Source organism: Carassius carassius, chromosome 21 (genome assembly GCF_963082965.1).
Source record: "Carassius carassius chromosome 21, fCarCar2.1, whole genome shotgun sequence".
NCBI lineage: Eukaryota > Metazoa > Chordata > Actinopteri > Cypriniformes > Cyprinidae > Carassius > Carassius carassius.
The window spans coordinates 28,610,817-28,627,823 of NC_081775.1; the positions used below are offsets into that span (position 1 = coordinate 28,610,817).

Consider the following 17,007-nt stretch of genomic DNA (forward strand, 5'->3'; position numbering starts at 1 on the left):
TTGTATGGCAACAATGCACAGCTAATCGTGTCACAGCAAAGCCAAAGGATTGTGATCCTCAGTGGTGTTTTTCCTTAAATAGTGTGCCACCATGTCTCCACATGTCTTCGTCTCTCCTGTTCTTATCTGCTTTAATAAAATCTTTTTTTATTTGTTACTTGTTTGCACAAGACACGGATATCAAGGTCTGTTATTATGGAATTTGAAGCTATTGCAGTACAGTTGTGCTCTTATAAAGAGTTTGGTCATCCAAATTCATGATATACGCATGTGTGAGATGGTCTGCAGACAGATGGCCTATCCATGTGTCCACACTGTGCTGATCAGTCAAAGGCTGAGAGCTGCGGTCATTACAGCCTCTCGCTGCTTCATTTCGATTATTTTTGTGCATGTAGATGTACATACCACATGCATGTGATGTGACAACATCTAAACTGTCAATGCACAAATGTGTTAAATAATTTTAGTACTAATACTAATTTAGTATCTAATGTTTGTTGAATGATCAGAATACACTGTGATGCATTATTAATATATAAACCAATTTAAAATGACATTTGCACTGTAGCATCTAAAATACTTATTGAATGATCACTTTAAATATATATTATGTAGCTCATCATTTATTATCATTATGTATCAATCAACCTAAAATTACAATTTATTATCTTAAAACCTTGTTAAATGGTCAGAATACACTGCATATTAACTCACAACTATTCGTAATTAAATAAATATTAATATATGAATCATCTTAAATTGGCATGACATACATTTTAACTAGGATCTAAATACTTGTTGAATAGTCAGAATACACTTTGATTATATATTTTATGGCTCATAATTGTGTATTTCTCTTTTAAATGAAGTAATATTAACCCTTTCACGCATAGTGGTCACTACAGTGGACAGCTATTAAAAAAGCATTTTCTTGAATTTGCACGGGTTTTTATGGCAAAGTTGCACATCAATCTCTTCATTGGACCCTGGTGCATCATCCTATAAATTGCAACCAAGTGGCAAGCCTTTGTGTTTCGATTTTTTCCCCCTCCAAACCAAGATGGCCAAGGGTCAGTCAGACATGCCAAGTTGCTCCAGAATATCCACCCATTCCTTCTATCCTAGGAGACTCTTGTAGGTAAAAAAAATATTGCAGCATAAAGCAATATCTAATGAGTCATATCACAGTAAAATTTTCCAAGTTTTGATTTTAGATTGAGAGAAAACTCTGATTAATCACATGTCCACTGTAGTGGACGTCATGCATGCAATGGCTATATTTCAGCTACAATTCATAATTGTAATGTGAATATTGTTTTTGAAATTTAAAACTTAAAAACTTAATATGCATTGACTTTTTCTACTGTAAATAAATGTATTTGTATTATTAGAATGTAATTTTCATTGACATCGAAAAAAGTCATGTGATTACATAATGTATGACACTTGTAATGCATTACTTTACTTGTTAGATCAAAAAGTAATCTGATTTTATAATGCATGTTATTGTAATGCGTTTTTTTACTAATAACATCAAAAAGTAATTTGATTACGTATGTTACTTTTAATGCGTTTCTTTACTCATAACATCAAAAAGTAATCTGATTACATAATGCATGTTACTTGTAATGCGTTTCCTTTCTCATGACATCAAAAAGTAATATGATTATGTAATGTGCATTATTGTAATGCGTTTCTTTACTCGTTACATCAAAAAGTAATCTGATTAGGTAATGCATGTTACTTGTAACACATTACTTTACTTGTAACATCAAAAAAGTAATCTGAATGGGTTATGCATGTTACTTGTAATGCGTTACCCCCAACACTGATCATTTCAGATGAGATTGAAAAAACGTATCACTAGGTTTTCTCAGAGGAGGGCTATGATAGAAATGTGCATGTCCATCTTGAACATAATCATAATTATCAGCTAATAAGGGTAAATCTCCATACTCTGGTGCACTGGAGGGAGCATCTGAGTGGTTTCCACAGTTGTACCTTGACAGGCTGTAGAAAATTCTGATGGAATCACATCCTCATGTTCTGATATCATAGATACGCGAAGTGCAACTTGTATGAAGTTGTATGAAGCCATTGCAATATTTTGCATTGATATTTTTTGCATATATTTTATAGTTTTCACATTATTTTATATAATTGCATTGATTAGTTTGTTAAATTTACATACTTTATCTGTTTGATTATTGTCTTATATTTAATACAGTATATCTTCAGTTTAAACCAACCGCATGCTGTCCACTCAAGTGGACATCTGAAGATCTCTTTGAAAAATTTGTAAAAAAATAAAATAAAAATCAATTCTTGTTTTTCATGCCCTAAGAGCAATAAAAACACATAGGAAAAAAATCCTGACTGAGGTTATCATAATTCATGCGTGAAAGGGTTAATATATCAACTAATTTGAAAGGACATTGCCTTTTTAAAAACCACTATAAAATCAGCTTAAAATGACACTGAACGAAAGAATCAATTAAATAAATTTGACATTTTATCTGAAATACTTAGTTATTATACACCTCATATTACACAGCTTATAACTGTATATTTAATAGTTAAATAATACAATATTATTATATCAACCAACTGTATGGTCTGTGATTATACAGTATACTGTGATTATATATCTCCTAATTGTATATCATTTTATAATGATGTATAATGATGTAATATTAATATATCAACCAACTTAAAATGACATGCATTGCCCTTTTCACTATATTTAAAATACTTGTTGAATAGCCAAAATACACTGATTATCTTTTGTAAAACTGTAATAAAACTGTATTATTTATTTCTCTTCTTTTTCATGCTCATATGAAGTGAATGCCCTGCATTAAGACAGCGTTGTGCGCCATTAAGACAGTGTTGAAGTCACCAAGAATTCTAATAGTTCCCAGCAAGAGTATGTGAGCGTGTAGTGTGATGGTGAACAGGGTTGCCAGGTTTCCTCCCCAGTTTCTGGAGCCGCTGGTCACCCAGGAGGAGATTAAAGAGCGAGGCAATAGAACGGGTTGTTTTTAATCCATGCCGAAATAATAGCAGTAAATCAGCTCAGCTCCAGAGTGCTGAGTCCAGCTGTATTCGGCTTGTGCAACTCTGACATTTGCATGTGATGAGATCTCTTTGCCCGCCTGCATTTAATTGAATTTTTAGCAGCGGTATGCAAAGGGCTCATTGTTATTTGTTAATTATTGGTGCTGTCATGTGTCATGTGGCTGGATTTGCGGTAGTAGTTTTGCTAGAGATTTTGGAGCTGTATTTTTAAGGACATGTGAAGCAGGTGGACTATGGGAAGAGTCATGTGCCACCACAGTAAGCCTCTTTCACCCTCACATGCATGCGCTCTGTTCGTGTCAAAGGGCAGCTGGGGAATACTGAAAGATTTCATTCACACGCTGACACACACAATCCACCGATTCGCCAAAACGTAAAATACTCATTAAACTGCCATGATATTGTGTCAGACACATAGACTGACACATGCTGTGCTTGATTTAAACTGCTAGAACTACGACACTTCAACCTCCCAACAATGCTTTGATCGCAGCAGGAAATACATTCATAGGGTTCCACGAACTCCAGCGGCTGCTCACAAAGAATGTGTGATTAAACCTATAAAACAGAGAAGTGCCAGATTAAAATAAGTGAATTAATATCATGCTTTCTTTAGTTTCAGTTAAATGTGTGTCTATATACCCCCCCACCCATGTATTTTATTAAATTACGTAATATACATAATATGATACGGGAACGGATCAAAAGGTTTTCTAGTTTAGTTTTGATGTAGGGGTACTTCAGTCTTACTGAAGACACAAAATGTTGGGGAATACAGTATGCTTTGGATTCTCAGTATTCTACTCAAGGGCTCTGTACTTCTGTAAGCTGCAGGAGGACATACATGTGACATTTTGGATATATTTGTTTAACATTTGATTAGTATTTAAGCGTTAAGGATATTTGCCTTGTCAGACTTCGGCCAGCCATTGTCCTTTTATTTTGGCAGAAAATATTGCTACCATGGTAATTCTGTGTAAAAACACATACATACTTTAGCTAAATTCTCTATATAAATCTCTAATGACCTCAAAGAATATTTGAAACTTAAATAAATAAATGTATTAAATTTTTATATTGTTATATTATACAGATTTATATTATATATTTATATAAAATTAAAAAAAATATATATTATTATTATATAAAATAATAAATGCAAATCTTAAATATTTTATATTATAAAATATAAAAATTATATATTATATCAATGTATTTACAATATATGTAAACATTTTATATATATGTATATATATACAGTAGAATATTAATAAAATCTAAAATAAGCAGGATATTATAATGATTTCTGAGGATCATGTGACATTGAAGACTGGAATAATGATGCTGACAATTATATTTTATATAGATTTTACATTAAAAAACATGTATATAGTCACTAACTCACTAAAACCTTATATATGTAATGCTTTCTTATGTTTTTATTTTAAGGTTTTCGTGAGTTAGTGACTATATATATGTTTTTTATGTTAAATCTATATAAAATATAATTTTCAGCATCATTATTCCAGTCTTCAGTGTCACATGATCCTCAGAAATCATTATAATATCCTGCTTATTTTAGATTTTATTAATATTCTACTTCAATAAAATAAAGGCAGACTTGGTGACATTGTGAAGGAGTCTTTCATTCGTTATCTGGCTCGGCTCTGTGTTCATCTTCAGTTCTCTCTTCACAGCAGTTCAGTCAGTGTATTGTTTGAGTAAATGCATTACTCCGGGATATTGGTTTGTTTGAACTCAGAGGGAGTGTCAGCCACATTAAAAAAAGTTCACAGCTTAAGTCATTTGTGGATTAATGCGCATTGGAGACGTGAACCGTTTAAAACGATTAAAGTTCGATTTGGTGAACTGGTTCAAAAAGATCCGGTTACATCGAATGATTCGTTCGCGAATCGGATATGACAAACTGCTTTGATTTGAACTCTCTCTCACAACAGACACGGAAGAGAAGACAATGATGAATAAAGTCGTAGTTTTTGCTATTTTTGTACCAAATTGTATTTTCGATGCTTCAAAATATTCTAACTGACCCTCTGATGTCACATGGACTACTTTGATGATGTTTTTCTTACCTTTCTGGACATGGACAGTATACCGTACACACAGCTTCAATGGAGGGACTGAATGCTCTCGGACTGAATCTAAAATATTTTAAACTGTGTTCCGAACATAAACGGAGGTCTCACTGGTTTGGAACAACATGAGGCTGAGTTATTAATGACATCATTTTTATTTTTGGGTGAACTATCCCTTTAAGATCAAGGCTGTCAGGTTATGACTCAGGGATCACAAACACACACGGCTCTCAGGAGAGATGCTGCTCTGACAGGCCTTCATCCCTCACTAGAGTCGGTTGTCATGGTAATCCTGCCTCCTGTTGCCTGGAGAAACATGAAAACCCAGACTGATGCTCTGACAAGTTACCAGACTCCAGCAAACGAGTATTTTAGATTAGCTTTCAGAGGATTCCAAGCTGTTAGAACCGAGGAGGGACATACTGTATTGTTTGTTCATTCAAGAAATTTCTGTTCGTTCTCTCAAACATTTTAGGATGTGGCAGTTTTAAACGCACCAAATCAAATGCGTTAAATATGATCTTATCTCTATACGCGGATTAAAAACAATAGAAATCCTGCCACACATAATCACTGATTTAAGCAAACTTTTGGGACGTCCAGTTATGGAACATTTACAACTAATATGACGCTTTACAGTAAAACATGAATGTTTGACGAAACCGCGATAAATATGGATAAGATCCAAGTAATCATATGAAGCTTTGTCCTTCGGTGCCATTGTGAAGTTCGCATTGGGCTAATACACAGCGCCTCCTGCAGGACTAAATTATTACAGCAGCTCATAAATCAAATATAGGTCAGACATTCCCAAACCTCTGGGACCACACCGGACATTTGGGCTATTAATTAAAAAAATTATTAAAAAATAAATCAATAAATAAAATAAACGAACTAAAGCTCAATCGATCATATGACATGAGGAGCTAATACAACATTTCTAGTTTGAAATGTTATTTTTGAAATGTAATCATGTCAAGAAGAAACATTTCTTAACATACTTTATTAACAAAAAACAAAAACAGCTTTTTACTCAATGTGCTGACAGTACAGTTTATAATAATACATTTGTATATATATATATATATACATATATATATATATATATATATATATATATATATAAACTATTCCTAGGTCCAAATTGAACCAAATTTGGCTTGATTGTTGTCATTCAAAGAATAAAATGAAGGGGAAAAAACACAAACATACTGTGAAATGTATGCTTTTTTACCAACATATTTCCAACTCTACTCAAAATTTACTGATAAGATTTGTATTAATACAAATTCGGTAAACAGATTTGGTTGTGTTGACATCATTAAAGCAAAAAAATATATATATACTATTATATATATACTATAATATACTATTATATTTTCAAATTATCTCTCAAAATATACTGATTATAACATTTGTAATAATAATTTTTTATAAAATTAAAGGGAAATTCTAATATATATTTAAAAATGCAGAATGGATTTTTTTTTCTAGTGTTCTCTTCTTAGACTTCTCCGAAGGTAAATCAAACAGACCCACTAGTAATATGTACATTAAATAAGATTTATTTTTTGCTTATTTATGTACATCCCATTCAGTCAGAGCACCCCACAATAAATCAAGGAAACACAGAAACAAACATACACAACTCACCAAGAGCTGCTCAGCACATGAGCACAGGATATGCTTTAAGAGCAGCATAAAATACAATAAATAAAAGGCTATGAAATAAAATCAAATCAATGTAGGAAAATATTTAGGTGGAGAAATATGAAGTACTTTAAGAGCATGAATCCTGATTATATCATTGAGTAATTCTATGCAAATATTGCATGCATATTACCAGAAGTTTGTGGATGCAAAGCTGGAAAACTTCTCTAGCAGTGCTGGAAGATACATTTGTAAGTGAACACACATTTAAATACCAAACTCTCACACAAACACCACAGAGAGAACGCAAGTGAAATCCGTTCGGAATTCACTCTTGGATCAAACAACATGATTTCAATATTGTCAGTCCTATCATGAACACATCTCAAATAAGATACTTTATCAATGCACTCCTTTTCTTTAATGCATGTCAATAAATCATTCGTTCCTGAATCAAATCATTGATCACTGGCTCAAATCATATTCAGTGATGTAACAGCATCATTTTGACTCCAACTTAACGTTTCTTATAAAGCTTGAAAAATATATCTGTCATGACGCATGTGGAAGAACGAACAGTGTATGTCCAGATATCAGGAAGAACTTGATCTGATATATAAAGCTCACTTCTGGTGAAATGTCAAGCTTTCATCTCTCTTTTAGTTCAATAAAAACCAACAGAAACAACTGAAGACAGGCAGCTTCACTGCATCACAACAGGACACTGCAACATGATGCATGTTTTTGGTTAGAATCCACCATATAAGTTTGTTACTACTAACGTGGTGCTAGTTTGCTACGGATTATTTGTGCATGTGAAGCGTTCGGTGAGCGTTTGTGTTTCTCAGCACTCCAGGCCAATGCTGGCCAGCAAGAGCTCCAGGGCGCTCAGTTTCTGGTTGGCCTCCTCGATGGCGCTGTACGTCTGAACATCACTGGCGATGTGGAAACGGATCTCGTCTACCAGAGGGATGGAATCGGTTTCCTGCCTGGCGGCCACATTCCCAGCATCCTCTCTGATCATGTCAGCAAACTCTGGCCTTTCCACCAGCTGAAACAAATCTCACTTCATGAACTCCTTAATCCATGGTGAGAATTAAGTTATGATGATATTCACAATTTCTGTAATCTGACTTTCCAGTGAACCTGAACAGTCGGCAGAAAACAGGCCAGGACCTGATTTCATCCATCAGATGGTTACACTTCTGTGTTTGTTTGATGTTGTTGTTGTTTAGAAGAATTTATATATATACCTATTATATATAAAAACTATATATTTATTTTTATATTTAAAACATTTTTATATTATAACAATCTTTATATTATAACAATACAAAATTATATTTATATAAAATTAAACACTCTTCTATCAAATAATTGATATTTAAAAATATTTTTACACTGCTACATTAATATGAATGATTATTTATAATATAATTATATAAAAAAAAATTATATATATATATATATATATATATATATATATATCTTATATGTTATACAAATATGAAACTTGTATTATTTTTTTTATATCATATACGTTTCTTATATTTAATTAATACAAACTATTATTCTTATATTTTTTATATAAATAACATGAAAATAAAATGACATTTAACAATAATTTACATACATTAATATAGAATTTTTACATATTGCATATTGTAAATTAATTATATTTATATATATATTCTATAAATATCGATATAAGATTATATATTATTTAATTATTAAATAAAACATTTTATTTAAAATATTTATACTAATATACTTATATATAATGATATATATATAATTTTTTATATTAAACAAATATAAATGTACAATGTAATTTTTTATTATATTTTATTAAATTTATATTTTATATTTATACTTACATCAATTTATATGTATAAGAATTTATGAATGAATTTTTTATTTATTTACATTTATATAAAATATTACTTTTATATTAAATCGTTTCCTTTTTATCATTAAAATTCTAAATATTTGTATAACAATATTCAAATTATTGGATGAGTGGTCCACAATAACAGCAGGGACATTCCTTCTGAATGTAAATAAGGTGATTTTTGATCATAAGCAGCATATTTGAGAGCGAACACATACCCGCTCTATGATCTTGGCCATGTATTCAGTGCACTGGTCCTCCAGACGCGAGAGCCGGAACAGTTTGGCCGTTTTCCACATGTGCAGCACGTTCTCCTCGTTGAGCAGCACAGCCAGAGTCCTGCCACACAGACGCTTCAGACCCGGCAGCAGGTACATGTCAGCCACCCACAGAACCTCAAAAACGTTCTCAGGAGAGAGCTGGAGAACAACCACGCAAGATCACAGGCCTTAAAGGGACTCTCTGGACTGACTTCTTTGTCAATTTGGACAGTTTTCAGAAAGAAAAAAAAGTACAAGAATATGCCCTTATAAAGTTTCCTCTAATCATATAAAAATCATATCTAAAAATACCTTTTTTTGTAAATATAGGTTAAAATATAACTTAAATATTGATATTACATTTTTGATATATTCATATTTTAAATGTAATTTATACACATTTTTACATTGTTTTTATATTTTAAATTTTCTTTATTTCTATTGATTTTTATGTCTATTTACTTGTATTTTTATTTCTTTTATTTCAGCTGTACTGAAATTCATTTACTTCTATTTTAAAATTTTCAGTTTGGTTTTGAATTTCAGTCATTTTGTTCATTTTTATATTTCTACTTCGTACTTGACACATTTAGTATTTTATTTTACTTCTGCTTTATTTAATTTACTGAACTTTTAACAGTTTAAGTTAACAATAGCAGTTAAAGATAGACATAAAAGCATGTCTTTGGTTGTGTCTTGATTGTTTAGGTTCACTGTGTGTTTGTGTGTACCTGAGTGTTATCACTGTAGATGTAGTATAGGATTCTTGTAAACAAATCGTGAGACACGTCATGAAGGGTGATGACGGGGATCCTGGGATGAGTCTGCAGAGTTTGCCCTTCGCTGAAATGATCCTCCACCAGAGCCTTAAAATAATCACTGCGACCACAGAAAAACGCCTGCGCACATAAACACAAACACATTTCACCCTTTTTAATCAAACCACAAACAGAATATCAAAGCAGAACATCATACTAAAAATTCATTCGGAGTAATTAAAAATTTAGCCAAGAGATTTTCGATTTATATCTCCATTTGCATGTGGGATATGCAAATAATAAGAGCGTCCTATGTACAACACTCAGAGATCATGATGATCAGTGAGAAGCACTGACCTTATGACACAGGAAGTCATAGCCCTCCACCCGGAAGCAGATGTCAGGGTAACTCGGAAAACTATCAGTTAGATCGAAAGGAAGCTGACCGTATCCAACCTAAAGATCAAACAGCAAGAGATTTCATCAGCGCAGTAATACTCTGAACTATTAATACAAGTTTTCTTCTTGAATATGTTTTAAATGCAATTTATTCCTGTGATGCGCAGCTGAATTTTCAGTCTTCAGTGTCACATGATCCTTCAGAAATCATTCTAATATACTGATCTGCTGCTCAAGAAACACTATGATTATCATCAATGTTAAAAAGATTGTGCTGCTTAAACCCTGGTTTTAAGATTCAGTGATAAATAGAAAGCTCGAAGGAACAGCTGTACTGTGAAACAGAAATCTTTAGTAACATTATAAAAGTCTCTACTTGTCACTTTTTCATTTTCCTGCGGCTCAGTGGCAGAGCGTTGCGTTAGCAGTGCAGAGGTTGTGGGTTCAATTCCCAGGGAACACACATACTGGTAAAAAAAAAGCCTGATTAGCCTGACTGCACTGTAAGTCGCTTTGGATAAAAGCGTCTGCTAAATGTAATGTAACTTTTGATCAATTTAATGTGTCCTTGCTAAATAAAAGTATTAATGTCTTTCCAAAACAAATCTTCCTGTCCCCGAATGTTTGAATATTAGTGTATGGAGATACACAAACATAAACACACTGCAATTTTTGTAAGCTTTTAAAAACTGTGGCCAGAAACTCATCTCCACCAGATGTGCATTTCATGAGAAAACTGTAAAAGCCTTTATTTTTTTATTTTTTTTACCCCAAATGTCAAAGACTATTTTCATGATGGTATTTATAGGTCCTGAAGGCAAATTTGTTCTCCATGAGGAGAGGGAGCCTCCAGCTCCAACAGGGACTGGCATTTGAATATTATGAATTATACCACAAGTTGCTAGGCAACCGCATATCCCATAATAATAATCAAATAAAATAAAAGAATGCAGTTTTGGCTCTAGTGATAAAAGGTTCTAGTTGGACTGGGTGCATCTTCTCACCCGCAGCTCGGCAGGAAGTGCGCTGTCAGCCAGCAGAGCCATCCCATCCTGCAGCTGAGAGTCATGAGGATCCAGAGTCAACACCTTCACACACGTCCCGGGCTTATTAGACACTGCCAGAGAGAGAACCAGAGAGCTTAGATGATTCACTGCAGCAAAATAACTGATTCACCAACCCATCACTAAATAACTGACTCCAAATCCTGAAATCACTGATTGTTTTTTATTTTTGGGGGGAGGGAAGAATAGAAATAAATAAAACATACAAAATAAATACAGCTGAGTGTTTTTAATGCTATCATCACACTGTTTTTTTTTTATTCATTTTAAATATGGTTCAACATGTTAACATTGCTTAATGGATAAGGTTTCATTAAATAATATTAAACAATATTTTGTTTAACATAAATACTAATCTAATTTCTTGAATAAATAACAGCTGCATTAAAGCCAGAAAACAATATTACCTCCCATAAATACTTCACTGTTCAAACGTCAAAGGAAATTATTACTTTTATTCATTTAATTGATTAAATTGATCAAAAGTGACATTTATGTTACTATTTTTTTTTACTTTCTAGTCATCAAAAAATAAAAAAAATAAAGGATCGATGTTTGCACAAATATATTAACCGTTTTCAACACTGATAATAATCAGAAATGTTTCTTGAGCAGCAAATGATTTCTGAAGGATCATGTGACACTGTTGACTGGAGGAATGATGCTGAAAATTCAGCTGCACATCACAGGAATTGTGAAAATATATTTCAATTTGAAATTGTAATAATATTTGCCAATATTTCCGTTTTTAGGATTTGGTGAGCAGAAGCAGCTTTTTTTGAAAACAATAAAAACAGCAGTATTACTTTAATGCAGTTCTCTACTTTTTGTTAGCACCTTGCAGTGAAGTGAATTATTTTTCGAGGTGTACATTAACATGAATTATCATGAGTTTCAGTGTAGCTTCACAACACTCCTCACCAAACTCATAGACCTGTTTGCACTTCACTTCCAGCTCCTCAATCAGCTCGCTGATCTTGCACTGTTTCGCCAAACGCTTGCAGTCCTCCACGTAATTCACATCTATATCCAAACGGCCTGGAAAAAGACAGCACACACTGAAATTATAATACCGTCTGCCACCAGAGTACTAACACCACCCACAAACTCTGATGCTCACCGGTGTAGAAATACTGCATGATTGCACCAAAGGCAGCAGGGTTGACCTGGAAAAGAGAATTCAATTGGACACATCAGGAACATGAGAGTTTGAAGCGTGCTGAAGTAAAAGGTTATAAGAGAGAAAAGTCTGTTCTTAATTTAAGACAACCCTGGGGAGAAGATAATTAAAGCAGCTCAAGAAGATGTGAACGGTAGCATTAACACTTTCTGAAGAAAACATGATGAATAAGAACAATTATTTTCTTGATCCTTCCCAGTTCTAGTTTTTACTGGCCTATGTATATGATGTCTGAAATGTTGTATTATAAGCACTTCTAGTTTATAATGAATTGCTCATTGTATTCCTCATTTATACTGTAAGTCACTTTAGATAAAAGCATCTGCTAAATTAATCGATGTAAATTTATGATATGATTTCATGTTTAATCCTAAATTATAAAAAGGTGGCAGAACTTACTATTCAGAAAAAAAGTGAAAGAAAAGTATGAAAAAGTATGCATCGCAAATAATATGCCATCTGGGCTCCTTTGACATAATATCATTTGTACGGAAACCTGTTTATGCCACAGAATATAAAAAAGGTAATTGAGTTTATATCACATATACTTCTTCATACCTCAGAATTTTGACATATAAATTCAGAACCTGTGCGATATAAACTTGCAATTCTGAGAAAAAAGTCAGGAATGTGAGCTATAAACACGCAATAGAAAGAAAAAAAAGTCCGATTTTTTTTATTGACATTCTGCAAAGTCAGAATTGCATGATGTAAACTCCAAATAAAAAAAAAAGTTGTAAACTCTGAATAAGGTCTGAATTGTGAGAGAAAAAGTCAAATTGATTTTTAATTCTGTAGTGTAAACAAAAAAAGTCTGAATTGTGAGATTAAGAAATTACAATAACCTTTTTTTATTATATATATATATATATATATATATATATATATATATATATATATATATATATATATATATATATATATATAAAAGAATTGTGAGAAAAAAAGAAAGAAAAAAAGTCTGAACTACAAAATATAAACTTGTGAGATGTAAATTTGGAATTGCAAGATAAAAGTCAAATTTGCATTCTATCTCACAGGTATGCGTTTACATTTCACAATTGAACGAAAAAAGTAAAAAAAAAAGCCTAAATAATGGGCTTCCATGCATGTGGCACAAAAGGACAGTATGCAGCTGGGGATCAGTGCAGTGAAAGTGATTTGTGTGCAGTGAAACAGCGCCTACCAGTGGATGTTTGAGGGTAATGTCACACTTCCCCCTCCACTTGGTCTCCAGCATGTGTGCGAAGTATTCTGATCGGGCACTCAAGATACAGCGATGGGCCTTGAACATCTCACCGTGCACCATAAACGTCACATCGCTGTAGTTTCCCTGCTCCAAAAGCCTGCAAGGGGGAAGCACCAATCAGTGAGTGTGTGAAAGTGACCGTGGTGTGTGTTTGTGTGTGTTTGTGGTCCTCACGTCTGCAGGAACTGGTCATAATAGTCTCTCTGCATGGCCTTCGCAGTGATGCGCTTGTACTCTTTGAGCAGGCGGCGGATGGGGTCGCTCAGCGCTCCGTACAGACAGCGCTCACCGTCAAACGTGTTCGCCTCACACTTTGCTCCTGAAACAGCAAACACATACCTGTGATGCACTTTCACAAATACTAGTGATACAGTCAGTGCATTCCTTTAAAACAAACATCACTGAGGAAAAACAGTCTAGTGAGACTGATTATATATGACGGAAAAACTATTATCTAAAATCAAATTTAACGTAGCATGAAAAGTTAAGCATTCAAACATCTTTAGGTCTTGATTGAATAAAATAAATAAAATTATAATATAAAATTATAAATATAAATAATAATAAATTACATAATCTATTGATCAACAATTCAACTCTGTCCAGTAATATCACCAAAAAATATAAAAATAAAATAATAATAATAATAATAATAAATCACACAAACTCTTTAGCCATGCATACATTTTGGTAATAGTGTTACAAATTATTATTAAAATTATTATTATTTTATTTTTTATTTTTTTACAATTTTTGTTAATAATTGCCAAGACCCCCCCCCCCCCAAAAAAAAAATAAAGATCATGGAATTACTGTAAATTGAAAAATGTAAAAATAATTTAATAATAATAAAAAAAAAACACTTTAAGAAAATGAATGAAAAAAAAAGATTTTTTTTTACAAACAAATGTCTTCAGGTCTCAGACCTTATTATGAAAACTGATTCATAATATTACTTTTTTAATGAACTTTTCTGACATGTTTAAGTGTTTCAGGCTTTATTTTGTACCATAATCTGACTAAATACAGATTAGAATGGCCCAGTCAGGTATGAGTGATCATTACAGCATTTACCATTGGCAAGCAGGTACTGCACCAGCTCTTCATGTCCACAGAGACATGCATAATACCTGAAGACAGAGACAGAGAGAGATGTCAGACAGAGACTTCATTACAACAGACAATAAAAGGAAATAAGCCTAAGTGAGCCGTCTTACAGAGGTGTGCTGTCCCACTTATCTCTGATGTTCAGTTCTACATCCCTCTGTTCAACCAGGTATCTGGAGAAGACAGGAAAAAATGACAAAAGATAAAGCAGAGACCAGATACATTACATCCAACATAATAATAAAACATCATTCAGAACTGAACACAAGAAATCAGCAGACTTGAGTACAGTTATTCCAGTATGTGAGCCAATAAAGTGACAACATGTTATCTGTCAGACTCACATGTTTTTCCTTCTAATTCTGAGGCCACGTCGGGTTTCTGAATATTACACAACATTACTGCCACCGAAAAACAACCCTGATATCTTACTGTGTTACAAGCATATCCATTAATCAAAGGTGTTTGAAAAGTATAATTCTAAACATTAATGTAATGGCATCTTGACTACTGAACGTACATAAAGTATAGACATAACACAAGCATACAGATTATTTAAAAGTTATATAGTTTAAGATCACTTCGCATTTGCTGCTTAGATTTGCATATACAGTCTCCAAACACTATACACAGACTGTGCAAATTGCTACACATATACAGTCTCACGATAATACATAGGAAATGCACATTTGATTAAATATAAATAAAGACTATTTTAGTGTTTATTTAATTAAGAGATTTGGTTGGCTGTGCATATTTGCTTCTATATTTATATTCTGCATCTATATAGCCAATAAAAGATAATACAGGTCAAGTAAATGTGTTCAGATATGCAATATCCACAAACTATATAGACTATTCAGCTTTGCTTAGACATGCACAACATGTAGCCAAAATATAGCATGTTTGTTTACATGAGTACATACAGTATCTAAAAACAGATTAGATTGTATATATAAATAATCAGAAATTTAAACTACTCAGGTTTTGTTTTAGTTAAGCACATGCAATGTCTAGATCATTTGATACAAATACGAAATGCATTTTTTTTTAAATATAATTCATGCACATTTGCTCAGATGCGCATAAACAGTATTACTATAGTGACCATGCACTTTTGTTTACATATGCACATTTATCTGAAGTTTGTAAAATGATGCATATTTGCTCAGTTATGACTATGTCAGTGTACGCTTACTTGAATATAAATCAAAGTGTAGAGTTTACGTAGGCTGTGCAAATTACTTTCCATATTCATTTATCGTGCATATCTGCATACAAAATATCTTTAAAATAAATAGGTCATGCACATTTGTCCACATGCGAAACTTCAAAACAAAACAACAACAAGAAGCCATCAGCTGTCTGACCTCACTCTGGCAATGTCGCCCTTTCTGCAGCTTGAAAACAGATCAACAGCGTCCATCTGCGCGGCGCTAAAGCTTGTCTGAAATGCATTGAAACGGCCTGTCTAACAGACAGGATCGGCTGCAGGCGCGCGGACAGCGAGGGTTTTGAACAAAACTAACGCGGAGCCTGTTTCCAGGTTCAGTTTGTGAAGTCTGCTGTTTATTCTCGCTCTGAGAAAGTGCTCAACAAACGTAAACAGGAAGCCGATTAGTGTACGTACAGTAGAGCTTTGCTTGCGTCTCAACAGCGCCCTCTAAAGGACGCAGCTGGAATATAAACAGCGTGACGCCAGAGTCCTCTTGTGAGATCGTTTTTGATTGTGGTGTTATCAACAAGTTATGGGTTGACTTATAAACCTTTGTTTCTAAGCTTACAAATGTGTCCATACCCTCGGCCTCAGATATGTTATCTTTTATTATAAAAAAATCCAAAGCTATAATTTTCTGAATATGTTGTTAATTTTCTTATATTTAATGCAAAATTCTTAAATAATAAGCAACAATGGCTTAAATCTCTTTTGTCTTTTCTCCTTTTTTTCTTGCTGAATTTAACTCTCTTGTTTCATCTCTTAGACTTACAAATAACAAAAAGAGTGCCACATTTTTTATGTATTATGACAATTTCTAAAAGAATGTATTAAAGAAGTTACTTTCAATGTATGAAAGAAGTTATTTTTGCACTTTTATGTATCAATAATGCTATAATTGGACATATACAAATACAGAATATTTGTTTTCTGTTCTTGCTTTCTGGATTGCATCTTGTTGGAATATATTCATATATTCATGTCTCGCTTCCCCTGTTTCTGTATGTTTCTTCAAGTTTTGTAATAATAATAATTATAATAATAAATCTTGCTATTGTC

At 32.9% G+C, this 17,007-nt stretch overlaps 1 protein-coding gene across 1 annotated transcript; it reads right to left on the bottom strand.

The window, feature by feature from the left end:
- Positions 1-7,126: 7,126 nt before the first annotated feature.
- LOC132098071 (ankyrin repeat and BTB/POZ domain-containing protein 1-like) lies at positions 7,127-16,359 on the bottom strand. The gene is made up of 12 exons (XM_059504189.1): positions 16,103-16,359; positions 14,843-14,905; positions 14,700-14,755; positions 13,800-13,944; positions 13,563-13,722; positions 12,317-12,362; positions 12,118-12,234; positions 11,137-11,249; positions 10,091-10,189; positions 9,707-9,874; positions 8,934-9,134; positions 7,127-7,875 (listed from the first exon to the last, which is right to left on the bottom strand). Exons 1-12 carry the CDS (start codon positions 16,156-16,158, stop codon positions 7,669-7,671), a joined length of 1,431 nt encoding a protein of 476 aa, XP_059360172.1. The 5' UTR covers positions 16,159-16,359; the 3' UTR covers positions 7,127-7,668.
- Positions 16,360-17,007: the final 648 nt, after the last annotated feature.

Excerpts from the sequence above, each read along its gene's own strand:
- LOC132098071 (XM_059504189.1), bottom strand. The coding sequence starts at position 16,158 with ATGGACGCTGTTGATCTGTTTTCAAGCTGCAGAAAGGGCGACATTGCC. Across the intron at positions 10,190-11,136 it reads CACTTCCTGCCGAGCTGCGG|GTTGGATACGGTCAGCTTCC; the intron begins GTGAGAAGATGC and ends TTTGATCTTTAG. Across the intron at positions 9,135-9,706 it reads TCTACAGTGATAACACTCAG|CTCTCTCCTGAGAACGTTTT; the intron begins GTACACACAAAC and ends GTTGTTCTCCAG.